The 24446-nt window shown below is 41.1% G+C and overlaps 2 protein-coding genes across 2 annotated transcripts in view; one reads left to right on the top strand and one right to left on the bottom strand.

Annotated features, from left to right (window-relative positions):
- The first annotated feature begins 1620 nt into the window (after positions 1-1620).
- LOC132998881 (calmodulin-like protein 4) lies at positions 1621-5275 on the top strand. The gene is made up of 2 exons (XM_061068624.1): positions 1621-1885; positions 4726-5275. The coding sequence occupies exons 1-2, from the start codon at positions 1735-1737 to the stop codon at positions 4821-4823; spliced, it is 249 nt and encodes an 82-aa protein (XP_060924607.1). The 5' UTR covers positions 1621-1734; the 3' UTR covers positions 4824-5275.
- Positions 5276-9381: 4106 nt separating this feature from the next.
- The window catches only part of LOC132998838 (A disintegrin and metalloproteinase with thrombospondin motifs 7), a 72084-nt gene continuing 57019 nt past the window's right edge, over positions 9382-24446 (bottom strand). The window contains exons 19-24 of the mRNA XM_061068584.1: positions 21328-23037; positions 20820-20972; positions 20206-20379; positions 19842-19988; positions 17623-17794; positions 9382-9524 (exon numbers count right to left, since the gene is read on the bottom strand). Of these exons, the coding sequence (XP_060924567.1) occupies positions 9382-9524; positions 17623-17794; positions 19842-19988; positions 20206-20379; positions 20820-20972; positions 21328-23037 (2499 nt within the window). The remainder of the gene's footprint in view (positions 9525-17622; positions 17795-19841; positions 19989-20205; positions 20380-20819; positions 20973-21327; positions 23038-24446) is intronic.

The following is a 24446-nucleotide window of genomic DNA, read 5'->3' as shown; positions in this document are numbered from 1 at the left end:
TGGCTACAAACTGCTTCCTTTTATTATGTGACCGTAGTATCACACCGTGGCTGGTGAATAATTTATGGGTTTTATTGGAGGGGTTAAAAGAGAAAGGACAATGCAGCGCTGAGTATCTCATATCAGCGTTTCCACAGCAACGCTAATTAAATTACGTGGAGGCTTTCAGGAGGTGGACTTTAGACAGAGGCGGAGGAACAGGTGACGGAGGCTCCGGTCAACACTCTGCTTCCTGAACAGAAACCAAGGAACCGCAGAAATGGTGAGAGCAAGACATTCCCTCCACAGAGATACTTTATATTTCATGTATTTTCTTATGTGACTGATATTTCCTTTGTACAAGTGATGCAATACTTTTTTCACGTTGCAGGCGAAGTTCTTCACACCGGTACAAATCAACGGTAAGCGTATTCCACAGCACCACAAGTTGTTTAACATCTATTATGAGTTAATGTTTAAATTGTACTATCTGTTAATCTACTCTTTTCATATCTATAGTCCATTTCTATTTTATTTTATTTAAATTAAATAAAAAACGGTTTTGGAAACTCATTTGGAAAGTCTGACCTTGTTCAGTCTCATTAGTTCCTGTGAAGTAAAACCAACACAGTGGATTAACCTGTGATTCTGTGACAGATGACCTCACTGAAAAACATCCATAACTTTATTATTTCCCAGAATTCAAGGAGTGCTTCTCCCTGTACGACAAGAAGCAGAAGGGCAAGATCGATGCCAAAGAGCTCATCACAGTTATGCGCTGCCTCGGCACAAGTCCCACATTCAGTGAAATTGAAAGGCACCTGCAAGTTCACAAAATTGGTAAAGAACAACACACAATAGATCTACTTTGTCTGTAAAGGTTGTGAGAGTTTGTACAGACAGGTTTTTACTTAACTTTATTTAATTATCTGGGAGTATGATCCCTGTCAGTGTTGCTTATTTCCATCCGCCCATATCGATCCCAGTTGACAGTGAGAGGCGGAGTCCTGGACTGTGGGGGGGAAGCAGACTTACCTCTACCACCACACCGCCTGGGTTGCTTATAGAAAATGGATTGTTTTAGTTGAATGTTTTTAATAATATATGAACATGTGTAAAACTTTAAATTAAAGATGTTTTCAAGGCTTTTATGGATTAAAAAAAATCTAAAATTAAATCCTGGTGACATGCTGTAGCCTCAGACCCTTGAAATGTCTATGAAATATACCATTCCTTAAACAGGGAAAAAGGAAAAACCTTCAGATCAACATTAAAGAGTTGAGTCAAAAAAACACCTTTTCTTTCTCAAATTGATGAGATGATTCCAGTCTTTCTATCCTCGAGTTGACCTTGTACTCGGTTTTACAAGTTGAAGATAATTTAAAAAGTCTGAAATGACTGAAAATACGTCCCTGTGACTTTTATTACATCTGGTATGAGCTGACAATTCCCACTTTTCTACATTTCTCAAATTTTCTTTAACATTACAAAATAGGGCGTTTACGACCTCCAGGGAATCTGTCACATTTAGTCATATTTAATATCCACGCGCGTGTGAAATCTGTTGCAGCTTGTTTGAATTTAAGAGGATTGTTGGGCTTTGTCGGAGGTTTGAGCTCCACTGAGCCTCATCTGAGTTTAGTGCTGCATTAATGCGATTCTTGTCAACTTTTGCATCGTTTCTTCCGTCAAAGTTTTGTGTTCGATTCCTGTTTAGCAAAGTCCGGTGAGCTGGACTTCTCTTCCTTCCTGACGATGATGCACAGACAGATGCAACAGGAGGACCCCAAGTCAGAGATCCTGGAGGCCTTGAGGATGACGGACAAGCAGAAGAAAGGATACATCCAGGCGTCGGAGCTGCGGGCAAAGCTCACCATCTTGGGAGAGAAGCTCACGGACAAAGAAGGTAAGGTCACAACTGAATCTGAGGAGAAAGGGAAACTGGAAACTCTGCACAATGTGTTTTTTTCTTCTCACAGTGAATGAGTTGCTGTGTTGACACTTGAGCTACAACAAAAAACATCCAGTTCGATCAATAAAAGGGCTTTTCATACATTGTTATATAATCCACAGTGAGCACATGGATGCAGGGGTCAGAGTTACACGCCCGTCTCTAAGCGTTTGGAGTGTTTGTTTATTTTCATCACTGGATTTAATATGAAACTGTAACGGTGAAGTGCTGACCCGTAGCTTAAAAGTAGTCTGAGTCTTACATTGTTCACAAAAACTCGATGGGAAGGTCCTACTGTATATTCATGAGATTTAGGAAAGCAGTCCAGTGAGGGTCGGCCTCAGCATCTCTTGGATTTCACAGCACTTCCCTAAATCAACCACGATTTACCAGTGCTTCTGTATAGCTGTGCTGTGACCTGCCTGCTTATAGTATAATATAATAGCTCCTCTCCTGGTCAGTTTCTCATCACCTTTACTTTCAGGAAGTAAATTAATTTGCTCCTGCAGTTTGTATCTTCAGGTTTGTCTCCGTGTGGACAGACTTGATTTTTTCAGTGTCGTAAGGCTGTGGTAAATAATATGCATATATAATATGTAGGGCTGGGCAAGTTAACTCGTTTCAATCGAGTTAACTCGAGTTAACTCAAGTGATGAGTTAACTCGATTAATTATTTTATCTCGCATTCACTCAGGTTTGATTATTTATTGTGAAAGTCAGGCTTTTATTTTGTGAAAGTCTGTTGCTGACTGCTGGAGAACAGGAAAAAAGAAAATAATTGGCGGATAAACAATCGAGTTAACTCATCACTTGAGTTAACTCGATTAAAACGAGTTAACTTGCCCAGCCCTAACAATATGTATATATAATCGTGATATTTGGAGTAGAATGAGTTATGGAGATTACAAGCTGTGGCCAAAACTGCCACAGCTTGGGACGACTAATTATTTTGTCTGATCATCCAAGAAGGTTAATAGCACCACTCTCATCTCATCTGTATGAAGCTGCAGACAGATCACTTATCTCAAGAGACACATTTCACACACCAACGGCTCTAAAAATGTTCTTGTCTGTTTAATTCGTGCAGTGACAAATCGTTGTTTTCAGCAGCGTGATGGGTTCTTTTGTCCCAATCTCCCTTGTTCAGGTTTAGTTTCCACCTGTTATCAGTCTTTACGCAGACAGCTGTTGGCTGAAGAATATTTATGAGAGTGGTATATATACGTTTGGCAAGAAATCTGATCTGATACATTAAATATATACTAAATGTTTTTAAATCCCACATAAGGACGCTGTCACCTTGTGCCGATGACTTCATTCAGAGCCAGTCTGGGGAGGAGCAGCTGACATGCACGAGTCTAAATTCGATTTAATAAGAAGCAAATCCGTGTGATAAGAGCTGCCTAAAAAGATAGAAAATCTCTGAAATGTATTTTTGGTTTGGACCATTAATGAGCGTTACTGCAGCCAGCCACCAGGGGGTGATGGAGGCATCTCAGCTCCATGGAGGCCTGTTATGTCATCCGTCTTTACATACAGTCTCTGATTTGCACTTACAGGTTTTCTTACATGCGTTTTTCAAACTGTGATTGAAGGGGAGACAGTGGCTTAGGTTTTCCTGTTGACAGTGAAGTGATGACAACAGTCGTCTTGACGGTTTCCTGCAGAGACGCTCGTCTCCGGTTAAATCTGTGGGATTGATTTCGATGGCTTTTGGATTTCAAAGCCCCAACCTCAGATATTCATTGGGTTTCTGGGCTCAAAGCAACGTACAGACTTAGCTCTGAGTGGTGCTGCCTGCCGCTGTGCACATCAAGCAGTTTAGATTCAAACCAGGCTCGGCTGCTTCCCAGCGGAGACTCTTCCATCACGTCGAGTATTGACGCCACTCAGACAGCTGCACTGTGGAGCTCTCAACTGCAGAAACTGTATCAACTGGAAGCAGCTGAGGATGAGCTCACTGTTGTAAATCTGAATATTCAGGAGATCTTCGCTGGCTCGAATTAAATTACTCTATTACGTTGCTCGTTTTTTTGATTTGTGAAGTCGCTGTGTTTCATTTTTGAGTCATTCTACATTCATCTACTATCTCATACAAATGTTCCGATATTTTTGTGAATGTGAAACTTTAGTTGTAACATTTCAAGCATAAAGATAATTCATCCTCATGAGTAAAGGTGGATTTAGGGCCAAATTGTCTCTTTACACATTGGTCAAATTTGAGCCTCAGTAAAGACACAGTTGAGATCAACATATGCTGGGTATCATGTTATTGAGTGTTAATTGAGATTAAACTGTTGTAGCAAGTTAATATTACTTAATATGCTGTTTTATTCAAAGTACACTGATTTTTCATTGTATTTAAAATCATAATCTCCAAAATAGCTGAACAATTAAAGTTCTCATATAAACTGAGTGCAGAAGAAATATAATATGAGGAACAAATAAAACGTAAAAATACCTCAATATTTCATCACTGTTTTAAACACTTCAACGTAACTACTGTGATAAAACTAATAAAAGTCAGGTATTACACTTCACCTGTCTGTAGTGAAAGTCGTAACTTATGGACATTTCTCTATTTCTTACCACTTGGTCTTCTGTCTTCCTCTCTTTGACTGTAAGCTGCGGCTGTAAGAAGATAATTACCTCAGATCTATATAATCTCCTCATCTTAATCTTTTTGTAGGGGACACTTTCTAACAAATAAGCTTTTTACTGGAGTTTTGATCAGTTTTCTCCCGGTCACTTAAGAAACACTGCTCTGTGTTCTTGTGTGTGTTTTGTGTTTTTAGTGGACGACCTCTTCAAAGAAGCCAACGTCAAGTCGAACGGGACAGTGAATTATGAAGAGTTCACCAAGATGGTGACGCTGCCTCCTGTTGATTATTGATTTCACTGACGATAAACTGGATTAAATCTTCATGTTCAGAACAGTAGTTGTGTGTTGGCAGATTTGAGCCTCATAATAATCTTCACTCTGTCTTTTTGCCTCATGATTATTCACCGATTATTTATTTTAAATGCAGAATCTATTTCCTGTAACTCTTTTCCATCAGTTTCCTCGATGACTGAACTCTTTGTGAAGCACTACCGTTGTCCTGCATCCTGACGAACGTGATACGATCTGAACTCTTATTCTTTTGAAGGAATCAAGTACCATTAAAAACCATTAAATTCTCAGTAAACCCCTTGTCAAGTGTGAGTCCAACTACACTCAATGATTTGAATTCAGTGAACAGTTTGATGCTTTGTTTATTTACATGGAACGCTTGTGGGTGCTAGTGTCATTAACTTTTTTAATGTATATACAGAATTAATTCATGAATTCTTGAGGACCACGGCTGTAAATGTATGTTTCCATAAGTGTTATTTAGTCGTATTTTAAACATTCTATATATATATATCTATAATTCATCTTTGATTGATTAATAAACAATTAACAGTTGCTGCAAAACTTATAGTTGTATGGTAACTCATTAAAGTGTATAGTTTACCGACTGAATTCCATGTTGTGTTTAAACACTAATAACTATATAATCATTATTTCTGTTGAGAAACACTCACTGTGAGCAGCTCAGCATCTTATATCAGCCACTTGATTAACATCTTGATTTGAACTTAAAAATGAACAAAGGAACAAACTACACTGGGGACAAGTTCATAAATAATTTGATTGACCCTTTGTTACGCCTGATTGTCTAGAAAGTGTAACTCAGTAGGGAGGGAGTGTGAGTGTGTGCAGAATAAAAAAGTCAGTTTTTTTCTTGTTCTTATAACAAAAACACGCAAGTAGAATTGAAAGGAATAGAAAGAAAACTGAGAATGTTTTTATTTTTTTACTTTCATCCTTTTTCACTTCCAAAACACTGGCTAACCTTTTTGTTGTGTGGCTGAACATCTCCGGTCACTAATGTTCGCTGTTGCCATGTGTTACCATGTCAACAGTCAGGGATTTTGAGTTTTCTCAAAAACACATTTTAAACTCTTCCGCTCCTCATTCATGAAACCTGTTTTTTTTTATAAAGGTGAAAATGTTTCTTCTACATGAAGAAATAAATCTGCCGTGATGTTTACTCCACCAGAGAGACACACGTCATCATCACTACCTGAATCCTGGATGTAATTCTGAGACAACAAGTGAAGGAAGCATGTGATGATGATCCAATTACTTGTTTCCATTATCTGTCAATTTAAAATCAATTTCAAAGAAATAAATATTTAAAAAAACTGTTTTCTTCCAAGTTATACCGATTTACACATTCACATAATATAGGTCGACAAGATATTTATATTTTACTTTAATACACATTAATACTACACAGTATCAAATAATAATACCTAATAAAGAATGACTTTTAACTGTGAGATGTAGCCACACTTTGGTTCTGGTGGTGATTGTTGAGGACACAGCGTACTTCGGTCAACAGAGAGGTTTTGTTACGTCTGACATCAGTTTAGCTTCAACAGATACAGAAAATAACTCCAGAGGTTTGTTAACAATCGTCTCTTCCAGCACAGAAAAGTTGGAGCTGCACAGACACAGCTGGATTCATGGGAGAATATAATCCAATCTATTTTCACAAAGGAACATAGATTATTTTTAATCTATTTTTGCCATGCAATTAATTTTTCGTTCAATATATAGAAATACAGGAGGTTGCCTGGAGGCTATGGCATTGATGAGTCAGAGCTACTTTTCAATTCCTGCTGCAAAGACTTTAAGTACACACACACACACGTATGTACAGCTGTCTTAGTGAGGACACTCGTTGGCATAATGCATTCCCTAGCCCCTTAACCTAACCGTCGAAACGAAATGCCTAACCCTAACCCTTAACCTAATTCTAACCCTAAAACCAAGTCTTAACCCCCAAACAGTCCATTAAAAGGGGGTCACAAAGTGAGGACATTTTGGGAAAGTGAGGTCCTCTGTAGGTTGTAGACTCAAACTGGTCCTCACAAAGATAGCTGTACAAGAGCACGCACACACACACACTGAGTGTCAGTAAGGGTTTTTTTCTGAATGTAGGAAGAAGCACAAAAGACGAAGGAGTCAAGTGTCAATAACACAACGGAAACTACAAGGATCAGGTTGAATAAGACATAATAATTACTTATGCAACCAAAATGTGCTGTGACACTACACATTTTTCACAATTGCTTAAAAAAAAACATTTATTCTGAAATGCTGAATTTGACTCCATTCCAAAGTGGTTAATAAACAGATATTGACATCAAATGACCCAATATTCAAGTAGATGAGGCACTGGCCCTGCCGATACCCGACCTGAAGCGTCTGGAGCCTGCGTGGCCTCGAGCACCAAGAATCACATATCACAATTTACTTTGTGACTTAAAGGGACTCTTACCTTTGTTGCATTTGAGAATTACAGCACATTCAAATCATCCCGCCTTCCTCCAATGCCCCACCCCCTCGTTCCCATCCGCGGTGTTTTTTTGAAGAAACCTTATTTAAAAAGCAGACTTACAATCTACTGCCTCCGCGCACGCACGTGAGTTTTTGTTTACCAAAGCAATGGATTCGGTAAGTTATATACATTTACATTCACATGCCTTGATGACGCGGGCCCGAATGCGCCACAAGAAGCAGACGGGCTTCCTGTCTGTTTCCATGCAGCAAACAGACAGGTCTGTCGGCCAATAAGGTCCTTCGGTCCGAAGAATTTTATTGGTTGAAGTTTTCACTAAATATTATGAGAGTGAAATAATTGTTTGTTTTTACTCCTGGTGGGTCTGTCTTGCATTTTAGAGTGTCATTACCTTATTAATACCAATTTAACCTTATCCAAAAAAAGTGTAAAAATGCAACAAAGGTAAGAGTCCCTTTAAGAAAAAAAAGTTAACATCAACTGTTACCGATACATTGGCTTTAAAACAAAGAAAGGACTCTTACAAGCTGCTGTGGACATCGGACATTTTGTAACTGACCGTTCGCTAAAGCCTGCTCCGCCAGACTGCAACTGGCCAATCACAGCTTAGGAGCCAAAACTCTCCCGCTGTAGATGAACTCAGATAATATCTCTGATTGTCCGATTGCGTACTAGTTGGTTTGTATGTTTGTTTATGAGCAAGATGACACAGAAACAACTGAATGTATTTCCACGAGTCTTGGTGGAAGGATGTCGTGTTGGAAGAACACAATTCATTTTGAGGATCCAGATCAACGAGCTGAATTTCTTTTCACTTTCTTTAACATTGTGAGATGAGGTTTTTGTCAACATTTTACTGTTTTTCCCCAGGGAATAATTCATGGATCTTGATGAATAAATATCATTCATAAAACATTTATGAGTGTGTGAAATGTGTTGCAGTTTGGTTGAATCTACAGCGACTGCTCGGCCTCCGCAGAGGAATGAACTCTACTGACTGACATCCTAGTTGTTTGTTTGTCTGCACAACAAACCACAGAATCCAATAGTCGGAAAACTTGGTGGGAGGATGAGACAGGAGGATGTTTTTTCACCTCCTATAACGTTGCCACATCAAACTTTTTTTTTGTCAACCTTTGACTATTTCCCAAAGGGAATAACTCACGGATCTGGATGAAAAAAAGTCATTCATAAAAGATTTATAGAATCTATGAGTGTGTGAACTGTGGCGCAGCCGGATTGAATTCATGGCCTTGGTGGAGACGTGTTCTCGACTGAGCGACTTCCCAGTTTCTTCCCTAGAAGTTGTGTTTTGTAATTTTTTTGTCAACTTCTTCCTGAAATCCAGCTCACGTCGTTTCAAAACTTACCACAGAGTTCGATCAACCACTGTTGCAGGGGATTGTAAAGCCTGACAGGCACATAGCATCTGTATCTAAAGAGGCGGGGCTTAGCGAGCGGTCAGCGGCTTATTAACATCACACAAGGAATTTATGCACGACTTATTTAACTTGTACCACATTTAACGTAAAACCACATTGGGAACTTTTATACCTGATTCAATCTGTACACTCTCTGCTGCTGTCAATAACATGAAAGCATTGTACCAATTAATTAATAAGTGGTTTATCTACACATGTATGGATGAACTATGACACTGGCTACATTTCTGGGAGACTCTTCTATTTCATGTAGCACCACATCTGTTGCAAAGACATATTGATTCATTAAATCTGTTCAGACGGAATAATAACAATAATAACAATAATAATAATAACATAAGTGCAAAACAGATGTTTACATTCTCATTGTTTAACTAAGAGAAAAGGCTACGATTCGTTATATTTCCAATTTCTTACAGCCTCATTTGATTGTGTAATTGGTTCCAAAGTTTCTCAGTTTTGAAATATGACCGATTCATGATTCGTCTGTAGTGGTGAAGAAATGAGGAGGAGGCTCAGATTGTCGACTTTAAACCTTTTCACTACTTTTCATGAGTCACTGGGCCAATCAGTGACCCTCGCTGGCGTGTGAGTGGTTGTGTTCGGTGGTTGCACCTCAGCGGCGAGAGGTGCCGGCGGGTCGGGAACGCTGGCTGCAGGTTCTACAGCACTGAGCTCGCACGTTGGACAAGTGGCACCGGCCCAGCACGCGGAGAGTGTGGCAGAACCGGAACGTCAGCCGGTCCCGAAGACAAACTGCTCTTGTGTGGGTGACACAGAGAGAGAGAGAGAGGGAGAGGGAGAGAGAGAGAGAGAGAGGGAGGTTACATGAAGAGGTGAGACACAGACTTTATTCTAATCATATTCAGTCGACACAGGCTGATGACAGATTGAATCTCAGGCTTGTTAATACATCAGAGATTCAGGCCAAATCATATTTTAACATCTGCTTAATCTTGTGCAGTTTTTTAAAAGGACTGAAACCACAAGTGGATCCAAATAAAAACTTGAATCAGTTCACTGCACCGTGGCACCGGCGGCTTTTCTGGATCAGGAAGCCGGGGATCGTGGGTAATATCCACCGTTCAGTTGTGTTACAGTTCAGTGAGTGTGACGACACAGTCAACACATTGATTTTCAGATGAAAATCACTTTTTAATTTTGACTAGGAGCCCAACAGGATTAAATCCCCACGTGTGGCTCCAGGGGGCGCTGATGCTTAGTAAAGTGACCTCTTATTCTGGGCTATTCTTCAGTTTTTTGGAGCTTTTATTAGGATGTTCGCTGGAAGAAAAATGATAATCAGAACCACAAGAAAAGATTCTCTTCTCCTTCAGATGTTGGCTTTCCACTTCTCAGGTCATGTGATTTAAACGTTTAACACTTTCCAACAAATGTACAATAAATGAATGTGTGGGGGGGGGGGGACTACTTATAAAACCATTTGTCAGAGGCCAGCGCACCTTCAAGAAACACACATTTCTACATTTGAAAAAAAAAAGAAAACACAACCCACAGTTTCCTGCTGTAATTTCAGCTGAGGGGAATAATGTGGATGTTTCTGAGAGGAGGAAGAGAAACGCTGATTGCTTTCACAGGCAACTCAAGTATTAGAGGTCAGTTATAAATCTGCTGCTAACTCCTGTGTGCTGTGGTTTTTAGCAACAGGAACGGATATGAAAATTATATTTCAGCAGAGAAACACTTTAATTCTCAACGTTCTCTGAGAGCTGCTAATTGAATCTAATCAGGGTTTTTTCACACTGGGATATTGTTATGATCGGAACGTTTGAAAGCGACGAAATAAAAACCGAAACAGCTCAATTAATGGAATTAATCATCTACAGTTCATTGTAGATGATTCATCTTCTGCTTGTCTTGGTGTTATTGTTTATAAAGTAAACCACAAATTCTGAGACCGCACAACAATCACTAACTTCATTTATCTTTCTTTCAATCCCCTTTGTGTGACATCATTGTATATATTCAGTTTCTACATTTTGAACATTCTCTAGATCCCATCAACCACCACCAGTGTCGAGACCTTCTTCAACTGAGCACAGCAATGGATTGTTTTTTTCTATTTACAAGTTGAAGCCTCTCCTGATTGAGCAGTAGAAGCCACAGTCACACTCTGCGCTCGGCTCTACGTTCATGTTATAGAATTGCACCCGAGCTGCAAACGCCGCCCCCCCCCCCCTGCAGTCTGAAGTGAACCAGAAAAAAAGAAGATTTATACAATAGGTGTTGACACGTGAGGGACAAGGGTCATTGCTCCAGCTCAATGCACAATATTTCCTTTGTGCTTCTCATCTCGTCCCCAGTTGCCGTCTATGACTAAGCAGGGTACCTACCCCCCCACCCCCCCACCCCCGACTGAACAGCAGACTGGGACAAAAGGACACGGGAGTTGTGCAGTAATAGGATTTTTTTCTTTCACAGTTTGAAAATACAACAATATTGGGTTAGGTAAGAGGAAAAATCCAATTATGCCTCTGCAGCCCTTCTTCACCTTGTGAATCAGTGGTGTCAGCGGATGTGGCTGTGCACTGGTTCCTAAGGGTTGAGGTCAAAGGTCACATGAGGTTAAGTATAGCATCTTAAATGGTCAAGCCAGGGAAGACATAAGCTCAATGAGGAACATTTCGAGAGTCTGTATGAACAATATTAAAAAAAACTACAGGGTGCTCAGAGACTTCCACCCGTTTATCCAGATTTCACGGACATCGGTTGAGTAGTTTTTTGTGTAATCCAGCTGACATTCAGACAAACAAGTGCAGATGAAAACCATCAAGAACGCAAGTTATAATTTAAAAGTGAAAAAAAAGAAATAATATTTGGGTGCAAACTAAGAATATGTTCGTCACTGCACAACGACTGTGTTTCTGCTAAAATGTAAATCACTCAAGGCGACTCATGAGAGCACCACCTCCACCAATGCTGATTGACCACTTTATCGCCAATTACACGAAGCATTATTATCCAGGTCTGCACCAAGATCCTCTCTAAAGGTTAATGAGGTTTTTAGTGGCTCACAACCCATCTGTCCACAGAGGAAGTCACTCAGAACGAAAACCTCCGCCAAGGCCCAACAGTCCCTTCAATCCAATAATGCTGCACCAAAGAACTCACACTCATAGATATCAGTGCCCTAGGTATGCCTAGGTATCAAGATCCATTTATAATGTCCTAGAAAGATTCTGATAGGAACTTTCTTGGGAATCCAAAATTTTTCATCTGCTGTCACGTTTGTGTCATTTAATCTCTTTCAAGTGTGTCGACCAACTCCAGAGGGAAATATCTGAATCTGTAGCCGCTAACTGCTTCATGGTGTCTATCTGTGTCGGCCTGCTGAGCACTTAGGGTCCCACTGGTGTTTAACAGCATTAAACATGAATACAGATGCTTGTAAGAGACTAAATTAATCTGAGAGCAGTGGGGGTGAAGCGGAGCAGTGGAGTTCTGGGCTGGACAGATGTACAACGAGCTAAAAAGCTCTGTGATGCTCCATAAAGCTGCAGATCTGCCTGATAATTCCCCCGTTGTTTTATCACCTTGCACAGCTCACTTGACATTGTCCTACTGATGCATTATAATACCAATATTTATAATAGACTCCGGCTGGGATCTCTGGAGGAGGAGGAAATATCCCTGTTCTATCACCAAGTGAGGTGAAGTTTCATATTTCTGTCACGTCAGTCGGTTCCAATAAAATAGAGATATTGTCGAGGACTGCTGGATAAAAGCTTAGACCTTTGGCTCCTGCCTCCAAAATCTTGTGGTGGTTTTAAATTACAGAAAAACAGATTTCACCCCTCACCGGGACATGTAGTCTGGAAATGTGCAGATAGAAAAGAGAGGCGAGCTCAGGTAACCTCACATCCCTCCACCTTTCTTCAGCTGTGACTCAACACTGCTGCTGCCGGGATAATGTCAGAGTTCTTATTATGAAAAGAATGTGTCACTTTATTATTTCCCTGTGGAAAAGAAACACTGAAACAGCTTTTAGATCATTATGAGAGAAACTCCGGAGCATACCAGCGTCTGTCATTAGAGACAAGACGACAACAGATAGTGAGATTAATGATTTCACGCCTCCAGAAAATTTGTTAGTTTTGCATGATTCTGCGAAATAACAAGCAAACACAATCACCTTGGCGGAGGTAACAAGAGAAATCAACCTGCCAGGGTATTATTATCACCAACTCTGTTATTTCCTCAATAAACCAAATTAAATCCGGTGGGTCTTGTGGCAAAGCTTTGACGCCAAACTGAATAATCTTTAATTTGAACAACTTTTGAATAGTGTTATAAAACAGAATCCAAAGCCACAATGACTCCACAAACTTTATTATTTATTTATTAAACCCACACAATCTAGCTCATTAGATTCTGACAGCTTCTGAAACCCCTCACACTTAATGCAGCTCACGCTTTTTCATAAGACCTTCCTGTCAAGTTTTTGAGGGTCCGCCAGGATCCAGCTGATGTGGAATTCATCAGAGGGTCGAACCAAGGACAATGCATCCAACGGTTTGAGAAACAGTCCAATATTCAAACCAGGGTCACTGAAACAATGCTGGGGGCATATTCCAAAAGAGCATAAAATACCTATGAGTTTGTGCTGTCGCAGCTTGGTTGAATTCCAGGGGACTGTTGGGCCTTGGTGGAGATATGACTTAGATTTTTGATTGAGGACTCGTGAATGTTATTTTGAATTGTGCCCAACACCCCTCAGTATTTGTGGGAAAAGCGAACCACGGATAACAACTGCAAATTAATGTCAGAATGAAATAGATACCCCATTGGGTGTCTGTGTTTTTACTGCAGGACTGTGTTTGGATTGGCAAAAGCTTTCCTGGTTTTACTCTATCGCCAGCGGTGGGTCTCAAATGAATTCACCACCGTGGCCAGAAAAATTCAATCTAACAAAAACTTAACCCTGGTGAAATCTATAAACACAGACAAAAGCTAAAATGTTCTCGACCTATGTGCTCATAATTTGAATACATAGACGTTTTCTGCAGGGGTCGGAGTTCAGGATCAGGGAGTTCAGTGACCTCTCTGCAGCTGAGGTTAAAGAGGAGGACGTGTTGCAGAGTGAGCACGAAGAGAAACGTCATTAATGTGAAATACAGCATTGCTTTCTTTTTTTTTCATCCCATGCTTCAGAAACACATGCACTGTCCATGTGCAGGAGGAACTCACATCAACTCATCCCACTACTGCTGAGAAACCAGCCTGGACTTCAAGGCCGGATATTAATGACTTGTGGCCAAGATTTGTTGTTGCGGATAAAAAAATAAAAAATCTGTCCTGGGTTCACACAAGTTTCACAGCCTGAAATAAAAGTCACAGATTGTACCAGCGTCTTTGTCCTCACTCTTAAAACTGTGATTTTATGTATTTGTAGTAAATTTCCATTTAACTACATAAATTTTATGTAAAGGGTCCCTTTTAATGAAGTTGTTATCATGTTGAGTAAGTGTGAACAAATCAAATAACTTGAGAATGATTTAAATATTTAATCATCATGGCGATGATTGATATAATCACTCCAAGTCATCATGTTGGAAAACAACTTAATTAGTGACCTATTATATTGAACTCATGCGTTAAAGGTAACATGGAGATTTAATGTGTAATTGAAATATATTAAGTCAATAATTATTTTTTCTGTGCACATTTAAAGAGACTCTACTGGCTGTACTCATATGCACTTAATTATTTTACAGTGCCTATTACGATGAAATTATTATGCTGGTTTATCTTTTGAAGTTGTATTATCTATGAATGTGGAAAGATGTGTGTGTAGGAATGTGTACATTTCATTGGACTATTTTGTGCAATGATAATAAACCTCTGATTCTGAAGTTACTTGGATCGGTTCGGACTCGTTCTCCGACAAGGGTTTAGACTGGAGAATCGTTTTGGTCAATACTTCACAGAACGGCAGGTTATGTCGCCACGTGACCTTTATCAAATGTCAGATGAAATGTTGTCCGAGTCCGATCCGACAAACCTCCCCCCCCCCCCGACCATTGTCCACGCTGATTACTGACATTTATGATTAGGTACTAAGAAAACTATAAGAAAGAGTGCAGTTGACAAGCCTTCATTGCACACGTTAGAACATTCCCCCTGCAGTGGGTGGAATTACCTTGTGCTCCATCACTTAACACTTCCATCACGTCCAGTCGCCATCAAATCTGGAGAGAGGATTTCATTCTGTGTCCTATTAGAATCGCTCTCTGGATCAATGCAGCATCCGTATGTCTCAGAATTAATATCTGTCTATAGGCAGCAAGCAGGGTGGATGGTGATACTCAGGAGATTGGACAGGACGAGAGGAAACAGCCACTCGTTGGCATTCATAGAAAACACTCAGATTAGACTTTTAGGAATTTTCACTACAGGGAAGAGAAGCATCCCAAGGTTTCCTGAGCATGTTAATGGCATCTGAAGTTTTAGCAGAGAGGAACAAAGCCACAAGTAAAGACACAAAACTAAGATAAACTAACTAACCTTAGATAAAGTCGAGGATTTGATCATTGTTTGAAACATTTTGAACGATGTAAGGACACAAGTCTCCAAAATAAACAACATTCGTCTTGTCGTTTTTTTTTACTCTTTTTACTTTACTTTTTTATTTTACTGAATTTGAATTTTAAAGAACCGTACATGTGTGTTTGATGTAGGTCATTTATTAATGAAGCTATTAATATGCATCTTCTGTATTTTGATGCTCATGAAAGCTGCTCTCTATTGGTAGTGATGATTATTTCAGTATGTTATTTTTCACTGTGAACTCACCTTCCTCCTTTTAATTATTTATTGGAGCAATATAATATAGAATAATATAGATTCGGATAGTGCCTCAGCTCCGCCAGTGGGCAGGATGATAATCCACATGTTTGTGAGGCATCACTGTGCAGTTTAAATATTCTGAGCAATAATACCCCCACACACACATTTTCATTCAAACTTATTGAGTTTTCCTTTGTGAGAGTCTCAGAGTGGATTTAATCAAACTGCTGCGATGATTGAGACGCACGCACGAGTTGTTTAATTAGAGCCATCAATGCATTTCACTGGCCTCAAATAACTTTAATAATAAGTGCTGATTTTGTGAAGTTGTCAGGGGAAATGTTTTCGTTTGAGGAAGAAGAACATTCGCTGCCGAGCAAACTTTTTATACGACTCTCCGTGCACCACGAGCCCCGATAAGAGAATATCTGAAATTCAACTGCAGGGAGATTTCATTTGTTTACTCTGACGGTTTCTTCTGGATTCAATCTGCTGGTTTCTTTTATCTTAATAACCAACAGGATTTGTGTTAAACTCAAAGTAGCACACGCATATACAATCGCAATGTGTCACATGAAAATTATGATAACGTGAAGACATAAGCAGAAAGTTTTGTCACAAACTCCCCTCCTTCCGGGATGCAAGTGTAGGTGAGTGGCCTTGGATGACTTGAGGATCACAGTACAAATGAGTGGTCTGATCACTAAGTGCTGCTGGAGTTTCCCCTCTCTTAAGGCCGACTACACGTGCAGCAGCCTGTGAAGGTTACAATTTAAAACTCGTCTGGTTTTCCTGATGACCGGGAGGAGAAAATATTATGCAACCACCCGATCGCCTGGTTGAAGCTTTGCTGAGCGGACGGGTCACACTCGGCTCTAGCATGGCCAGCTGTTGTATCGTCATACGCTTGGAATATTCCTGATAACACTTAAAGACCTCGTGTGCCTTTAAAATGTCAGCGAAGCCGACGCTCAGACTGTAACAGGCTGCCCTCTGAGGAACACCACCATTTCATATCCGATATATTAAACAGAAATGCCACGGAACGGCGGTGGCTCACAGCAGACTTATAAAAGAAAAAAGTTAACATTATGTTCCTGTGGCTGCAGATGACGCAAATATAAAAATTTGTGACGGTGCAACACTGATATTTATATCCTGAGATTACGATGAGCAGCCGCTGTAACCCACTCCTCATCTTCACGAGCAAAATAACACCACTACTGCAAATAACAGAGGCCTGTGATCATCTTCAAAGAGACGCACATCAAAGCCAGATATAAACTTCAGCTCTACTGCTGCTTAAAAAAGTTTTTGGGATCCTGTGTGACGGAAGCGAACTCAATCCAGAGCCGCAGATGTAAATCTGGAATCATGAATGATGCGTTTCAGGCGAGAGGAAGATGCAATGCCCATAATTTACAGGGGGTGAATGGTTTCTTTGATTGCAGAAGTTCTTCTCTTGGCCGAGCTTGACAAAGGAAACCTTTGAGGATGCGGTTGTCAGCCTTTCCATGTTGCATCATGAGAAGAAGCCCTGGTGGATTCCCAGCAGATGGCAGTGCTGCTGTTGAGGGCCGTCAAAGTCAGAGGGATTCTCAAAGCAGCTGGGACCATCGGATGTTTTTAAAAATGACATAAAACACTTGTTGTTGCTTATATAGAAATAGGAAGAGTTTTATTTTATGGAAAACCCCGGAGTTGCATCCAAAATACTTGCTGTGATTCACCCACAGAAGTTTCCCCGACACTTCAGACGTATACATATTGCTCTTTTGTTGTTTGGCTGGAGAATTATAGATTCTCTCTGAATGTGTTGTTGACAGCAGCAAAACATAAATCCTCCAGTTTCTCAACTGGGATGTGAGGATAATTCATCAGCGGTTTGAGTTTAATCCTTTCAGCGAACCGCCAGCTGGAGCCTCACTGAGCTCTCGTCAATCATATTACCCGATTCTATTAGTTCTCCACATCCGAGACAAAAGGATGATCTCAATAACCCCTTAATGATCTTACATGCCTTAGTTTGTTTACAGATTGGGTGACTCACCAGAGGGGGCGCTCTCGCACTCCTGTAAGTTGCACTTCTGGCTGCTCTCAGGCTGCGGCTCGTGGTCGCACCGAGCCTGATCCACTTCTTCTTCTTCTTCTTCTGTCTCAGCCTTAGTGTCGACACATTCGATGAGTCGGTGCTGAACTCCGCCGCCACAAGAGGCCGAACACTGAGGAGAGAGGAAAACGTGTCGTCTGAGCTGCACATGGTCTAAACCCGTTATTTATTTGATAGATTAATCCCATCAGCAACGTTATCGGTGTTATCACATCCTGTTTCTCTCTGTCCCAGTAATTACCTCGGCCAAGGAGATTGTGTTTCCACCTGCTTCTGTGTGTTTGTTTGTTGACTTATCTATCTGCAGGATTATGCAAAAAACTACTGATCCCATTTCCAGTTCACCCAGTGGAGGGATGATTCCCGTGAAGAACCTGGTACATTTTGGCAGAGATGCAGATTAAGAGGAAGGATTTGTTTTCCACTTTCTTCAACAATTTTTCTCACAAAGAAAGAATTCAGGCTCATTCATATCTCCACTGTGAGAGCGTAACAATCGTGTGTAAAAATAGTTCGGCCTTGGCAGATGTACGTGCAGGTTCTGCTACTAGTAGTGTAGTATTATAGTCATTCTGTCTTGTTTCATCAACCTTTTCCCTTTTTACCTGCCACGGATTTGTTTGAAAGGTGCAATATACGGTAAATAAAGATTGATTGACAGCACTTGTTTACGCGGATCTTGTGATTGCATGTGTTCAGGGATAATTCTAATATAAATGCAGCAGTGGACTTGTTTCTGCTTAATTAAAGATTAAAGATCTTAGACTCTCGTGGTGGTTTTGCACCCCTGATGTGTTCAAAGGATTAAAAAGACTTAAAGAATTAAAAAACACCTGCCTTTGTGGATACAACTGATATTCACACAACGTGATTCCCAGTGTGGTCGGATTACTGCGAAACAAGTGCCTGCAGCTGTTTGATGGTGTATTAAAGTTTGACTTCCGGACATGAGGAACCTGGTCAGATGTGGGAAGAGCCGGCAGGCGGCACGGGATTGACGTGTATAAATTCCGCTGAAGAAACAACGTGTTTTTGTTTACTGGTGTTGGCTCTCAGTTCTTGCTTTCCCAGTTGACATATTTGTTGTCGTCAGGTGTATGGCTCCAGTTTTCATTCTGAGATATTTTTCCTCCAGTTTTGCGTCCGTCTCATATTAGAAACTTCACCAATGCACCCACTCGCTCACTGTGAATCTCCCTGCCGTGTTCTCACATGAGCTCTTTGATACATTGTCTGGATACTTTACATTGGGGCTGGAAGGAAAAGATTAAAAAGATGGAACCAGTCTGGGGCAACTGATTCGGAGATTATTGAAGTTACTGTTTTAAGGTGAAACACTTCATATAATGCTGCTTTAACCACAGTAAATCATAAGGGATAAAGTGGATTTTGGGGAAATTACCCACAAATAGGTGTCATTCTATCATCTATGCTTTTCAAAAATCCGGCCTCCACTACTTGATGGAGAAAAAAAAGGTTATTGGAGTCATTCAGAAAAGTCTGTGTTTATTCTAGCGGAACAATGTCGGTGAAACAGAAACTCAGCCTGAGAGGATTTCGCTTTCAAACTCCCGACCGAGTCTATTCATTTATTTTTGTTGCCCCTCCGGGTTCAGGTCAGAGTTTTATTCAGCTCCTTTAATCCTATCACTTCATCTGAAGTTCTTTCTCTGGCCATTCAAGAAACAGTCGATACATTTCTCTCTCTGTCGCTGCCTTTACAATGGATTACTCCAATAAATGTATATCACAGTCAATTTAACAGTGCAATGCTGTCTGGTGGTTCAAGGTTAAGTCTTAGGTAGTAATGCTTTTTAAAGCCAACTGAAAACACACTGTACAGTAAAATATAAACATGTGCAAGTGCGATCTGATAGAATTAATCCAATCCAATGATCCCAATTTCTCTCGCTGTCTTTTCTAGATCCTGTCAATAAATTATCTCCATCTTTTTCCCAAGAAGAAAAATCCTAAAAGGCAGTCCTCATGTTCGAAAGGCCAAAAAACAACCAAGCCCAGTTGATGCGTTTTTAGCATCAACAGTTTACAGTGCAAAAAACACAGAACACATGTTCATTGCAGGTATTGTAAATGTACTGAAGGGATGTTGTGTATTAGTGTGTGTGTGTGTGTGTGTGTTTGTGTGTGTAGTAGTGTACCTGTCCCCATGATCCAGTGAGCCACTGAGCACACGGCTGGCTGTTACATGATTGGATGTTGCTGGGTTGAAGGTCCCTGTCACATCGATCCTCTTCTGGACATGTGACCATACGCTGCTGCTCGCCTCCTCCGCACAACTCAGAGCACTGAGCACACACACACACACACACACACACACACACACACACACAGACACACACACACACACAATGGCGTATAGCGGGTGAACTAAAGACCCCTCCTTGACGGGAGGTGAATCATCCTCAAGAGACACAAACAAGCCCAGTTTCCTTTGTACACTTTCCTGGAGAAGTGTATTCTGTCCTAAAACTTTCTACTTCAACTGCTGCTGCTGCTGCTCACCTGACCCCAGGAGGACGAGTACCAGTCGAGACAAGGCTGAACGTCACAGGGTATTTGGGTTTGAGGCCTGGAGGACATGGCCCGGCAGTGGAAAGGTCGGAGGGGCCTCTGATCCCTCATGTCGAAACACTGGACCTCTCGGGATTTAACGCCACCTTCACAGTTCTCGGAGCACTGGGAAATGACATGGATGACCAGTTAATCATAGAGCTTTAGCTACTGGAGCTTGTAAGTGTCCACTAGGAGCGAGTCTAAGAAGCTGGAGAACTGAGGACAGCTTCACGTGATGGATGAGCAGCAAATATGTCTCCAGGCTAAACAGCACTTTCAGGACCTTTGACTTACTACACCTGGATGACCTCTGACCTGACTGACTCAAGTCTCTTTTAATTATCATTCACTCAACCGGGAAAGTTCCATGTCAGGGAGCTCTGGTCAAGATGGGCAGCAAAGAAGTTTAAATACAGCAAACAGCAAACAGATCAGAAAACATATATGAATCAGTGGCTGGACTGAATTTTGAAGACTGAAAACTGATTTTAAAAGCTATTTAAACAGGATTTCAGTAAAGCAATTCTCGGATCATAAAAAAAACATTCTGGTCGTAGTCTCACCTTACTCCATTCCCCAACTTTCCACATGGAGCAGGGGCGGAGGTAGCACCTCTGGGCCGGAGCGGGCCTCTTGGCCGGGTCGCAGTCGGAGTCGGAGCCAGAGCTGCAAGCCAAACTCCTCCAGATCGCACCGAGACCACAGCTGGTGGAGCACTGTATCACCACGAGACAGGACGACACTTAATGATGCTCAGTAAGCCTCAGTGACAACAATGCAAATCATGCGGAGACCTTTTGTGGGTCGGTGTGGGCGTGTGTGTGTGTGTGTGTGTAAGACAAATGCAAATTCTCTAAATCCTATGTCCAACACAGCAGGGGTGAGAGTCCAGGGAATCTTCACACACACTGACATGATATTGCATTAGCTCTTGGACAGATTGTGTTTGATAGATTTCAGATAAATGTGAGCATGAAACCCAAACTGGAGGCTGCGCTGGCCTGATAAAAAGCAGATGTGACATAAACAGTGAGCCACAGCTGGGGGTGGAGAATGTGCAGATTCACTCACAGCGCTCCAGTTGCTGGCGAGCCAGTGGGCAGCGGGGGTGGGCGGCGCGGCAGCTGAAGTCCGGGCCGACGTCGGAACTGGAAGACTTGGCCTCAGAGGAGGTGGATGAGTGGATTCCACGAGTTCAGGGGTCGTTGCGGAGGTCGACGGGAAGTGATGAGAAGATCCAGGGTCGCCGTTACCGCTGCTCCTCACCATCGGGGGAGCGAGTATGTCATTGTAGTCGAAATCAGCGAAATCGAAGGCTGGAGGTTGGGATGTGGAGTCGCTTCCAGCTGTCTCAGTGAAGGCAGGTTGTGTCGGTATCTCTTCCATCGCAGCTGGAAGGAAACCAGCAGGAGGAGGACGAGTGGCTCCCTCCAGGTCGGTCGGAGGTGTGATGTTTGTACCAGGTAATGATGTGGAGTCATCGGAGTGACTGTGCAGACTGGGAGAAGGGGCAGGACTCGAGGTTGTGCTGAGGTCAAGGTCAGAGTCCCAGGACTCTCCCTCACCAGTGTCATACACCGCGTTAAAAGGAGTCTGATCCGAGTTCAGATCCTCCGATGGGAAGGTCGTAGGAATTAACGTTGGTGGACTGGTTGTTTGAGGTATTTCCGAAGGATTCTCCTCATAGTCTGATTCTGCAGGGATCTCTGGACCTGGTGTTCTTTCTTCATAGTAACTGTACGCGTCATCATAGTTATAAACTTTCTCCTCCTCCTGTCTACTCACTGTTGTAGCGACAATAGTGCCAACAGCGGTCTGGTGTCTGGGAGCAGGAGCAGGATGTTTTGGAGTCACAGTGACATCCTCAGAGTGAGTTTCTTCCTCTGTGAAATAGTCGTAGTAGTTGTCATTCTCCTCCCCGTGTTGTCCCCGTGTCACGTCCTGTGTCGGCTCCTCTGTGGTGGATTCCAGATTGGGCATCGAGCTCATGTTTTCAGGCCCCCACACATCCTCCTCCTCTCTCTCCTTTGGCGTTTGTGAACGCTGAGTTGTAGACGGGGGCGGAGAGCGGGTAGCAGCCACGGGCAGGAGGTAATCCTCAGAGAAGTAGTCGTCCAAATTTTCAGAATTCGTTGACGCAGACTCGTTTCCTGCTGCGTTTCCACCGTCCTTCACATTGTCCACACTCGTGCTCTGCGGCTCTTCAGCGTTCACTGTGCGGGCAGTGGCCTTTGAAATTGTGAAAACGTCTGAAGCAGCCGTGGGAGCTCTCGTACTTTCCACGGGGACGTTTTCATTCCTGCTGGGGGTGGACGTGTCCTCCTGCGAGGGATCCAACCTGCGACTGTCCTCCGAGTCTTTCCCGTCGCCCTCAAAGTCGTCCGACAGGTCTTCATGGAAGTTGATGAAGTTATAGTCATAGTAGAAATCATCGACTCGGACAGGGTTGTGATTTATGTTTTCAATGTTGTTGTGGTAGTGAAAATCTCCCTCCACAGCGTTATTGAGGTCATTGTGAGTTCTCGGCTGGGCTCTGGTGGTGCTGTACTTGGACGGAGGTTTGGCTTCGGGGATGGAGTTGATTTCGTTGAGCACCTCTCTGCTCGGCCAGCCGCTCCCCGACCAGTCCAGACCTCCGAAGTTATCCACAGCCGGCAGACAGTCCTGAGTGTTACAGGGGCCGACGGCCACAGGTTTCTTTTGGGGGTCGCAGTCGACGCCTGTGTTTCTGGAGCAGGTCACATCACGCCGACGAACTCCAGCTCCACAAGTCAGTGAGCACTGCAGGAAAGAGGAGAGAGAACAATGCTGATTATGTCAGGAGCGTATTTCTTCAGGATTAGAAGTTTGGTTACCAGTGTATCGGGAAAAAAAAATACAGCGAATATTCTACGAAAGTGGAAAAAATGTGAGATTTCCAGAATTAAGTCGTAATATTACAAGAATAAAGTCATAATTTGGGGCTACGTGTTATTAGATAGATAGATAGATAGATAGATAGATAGATAGATAGATAGATAGATAGATAGATAGATAGATAGATAGATAGATAGATAGATAGATAGATAGATAGATAGATAGATAGATAGATAGATAGATAGATAGATAGATAGATAGATAGATAGATAGATAGATAGATAGATAGATAGATAGATAGATAGATAGATAGATAGATAGATAGATAGATAGATAGATGGATGGATATATAGATAGATAGATAGATAGATAGATAGATAGATAGATAGATAGATAGATAGATAGATAGATAGATAGATAGATAGATAGATAGATAGATAGATAGATAGATAGATAGATAGATAGATAGATAGATAGATAGATAGATAGATAGATAGATAGATAGAGAGAGAGAGAGAGAGAGAGAGAGAGAGAGAGAGAGAGAGAGAGAGAGAGAGAGAGAGAGAGAGAGATAGATAGATAGATAGATAGATAGATAGATAGATAGATAGATAGATAGATAGATAGATAGATAGATAGATAGATAGATAGATAGATAGATAGATAGATAGATAGATAGATAGATAGATAGATAGATAGATAGATAGATAGATAGATAGATAGATAGATAGATAGATAGATAGATAGATAGATAGATAGATAGATAGATAGATAGATAGATAGATAGATAGATAGATAGATAGATAGATAGATAGATAGATAGATAGATAGATAGATAGATAGATAGATAGATAGATAGATAGATAGATTTATATACTTTATTCATCCCCGAAGGGAAATTAAGTCGTCATAGCAGCCGGTATATTTGAATACAATAAAATACAATACAATAGAATAAAAAATATTGAGGTAGAAAGAATAAAAACAGAAACACAAGATAAATAGGTAAATAAGGTGCAGTGGCAAGATGATGGTAATAGTACTGATGATATGATGGTAATGTTATTGTTACACAGTATATAAAAATAGTACAGTATGTATAGTATATAATATAACATAATATATATTTATATATGATAGTAATTATACCAATATAATAGCAGTATATAGTAATAATGGCAGCAACAGTATATATAATAATAATAGTAGAAATAATATAATAATAATAATTATAATTATAACATGTACACATGTATAAATATATGTATATAGACTTATATATACAAAGAATATACAGAGAGTATGAAATAATATATGATATATAGTAGAGGTAT

Source organism: Limanda limanda, chromosome 3 (genome assembly GCF_963576545.1).
Source record: "Limanda limanda chromosome 3, fLimLim1.1, whole genome shotgun sequence".
Lineage (NCBI taxonomy): Eukaryota > Metazoa > Chordata > Actinopteri > Pleuronectiformes > Pleuronectidae > Limanda > Limanda limanda.
This window is presented reverse-complemented; position numbering and strand designations above follow the sequence as displayed.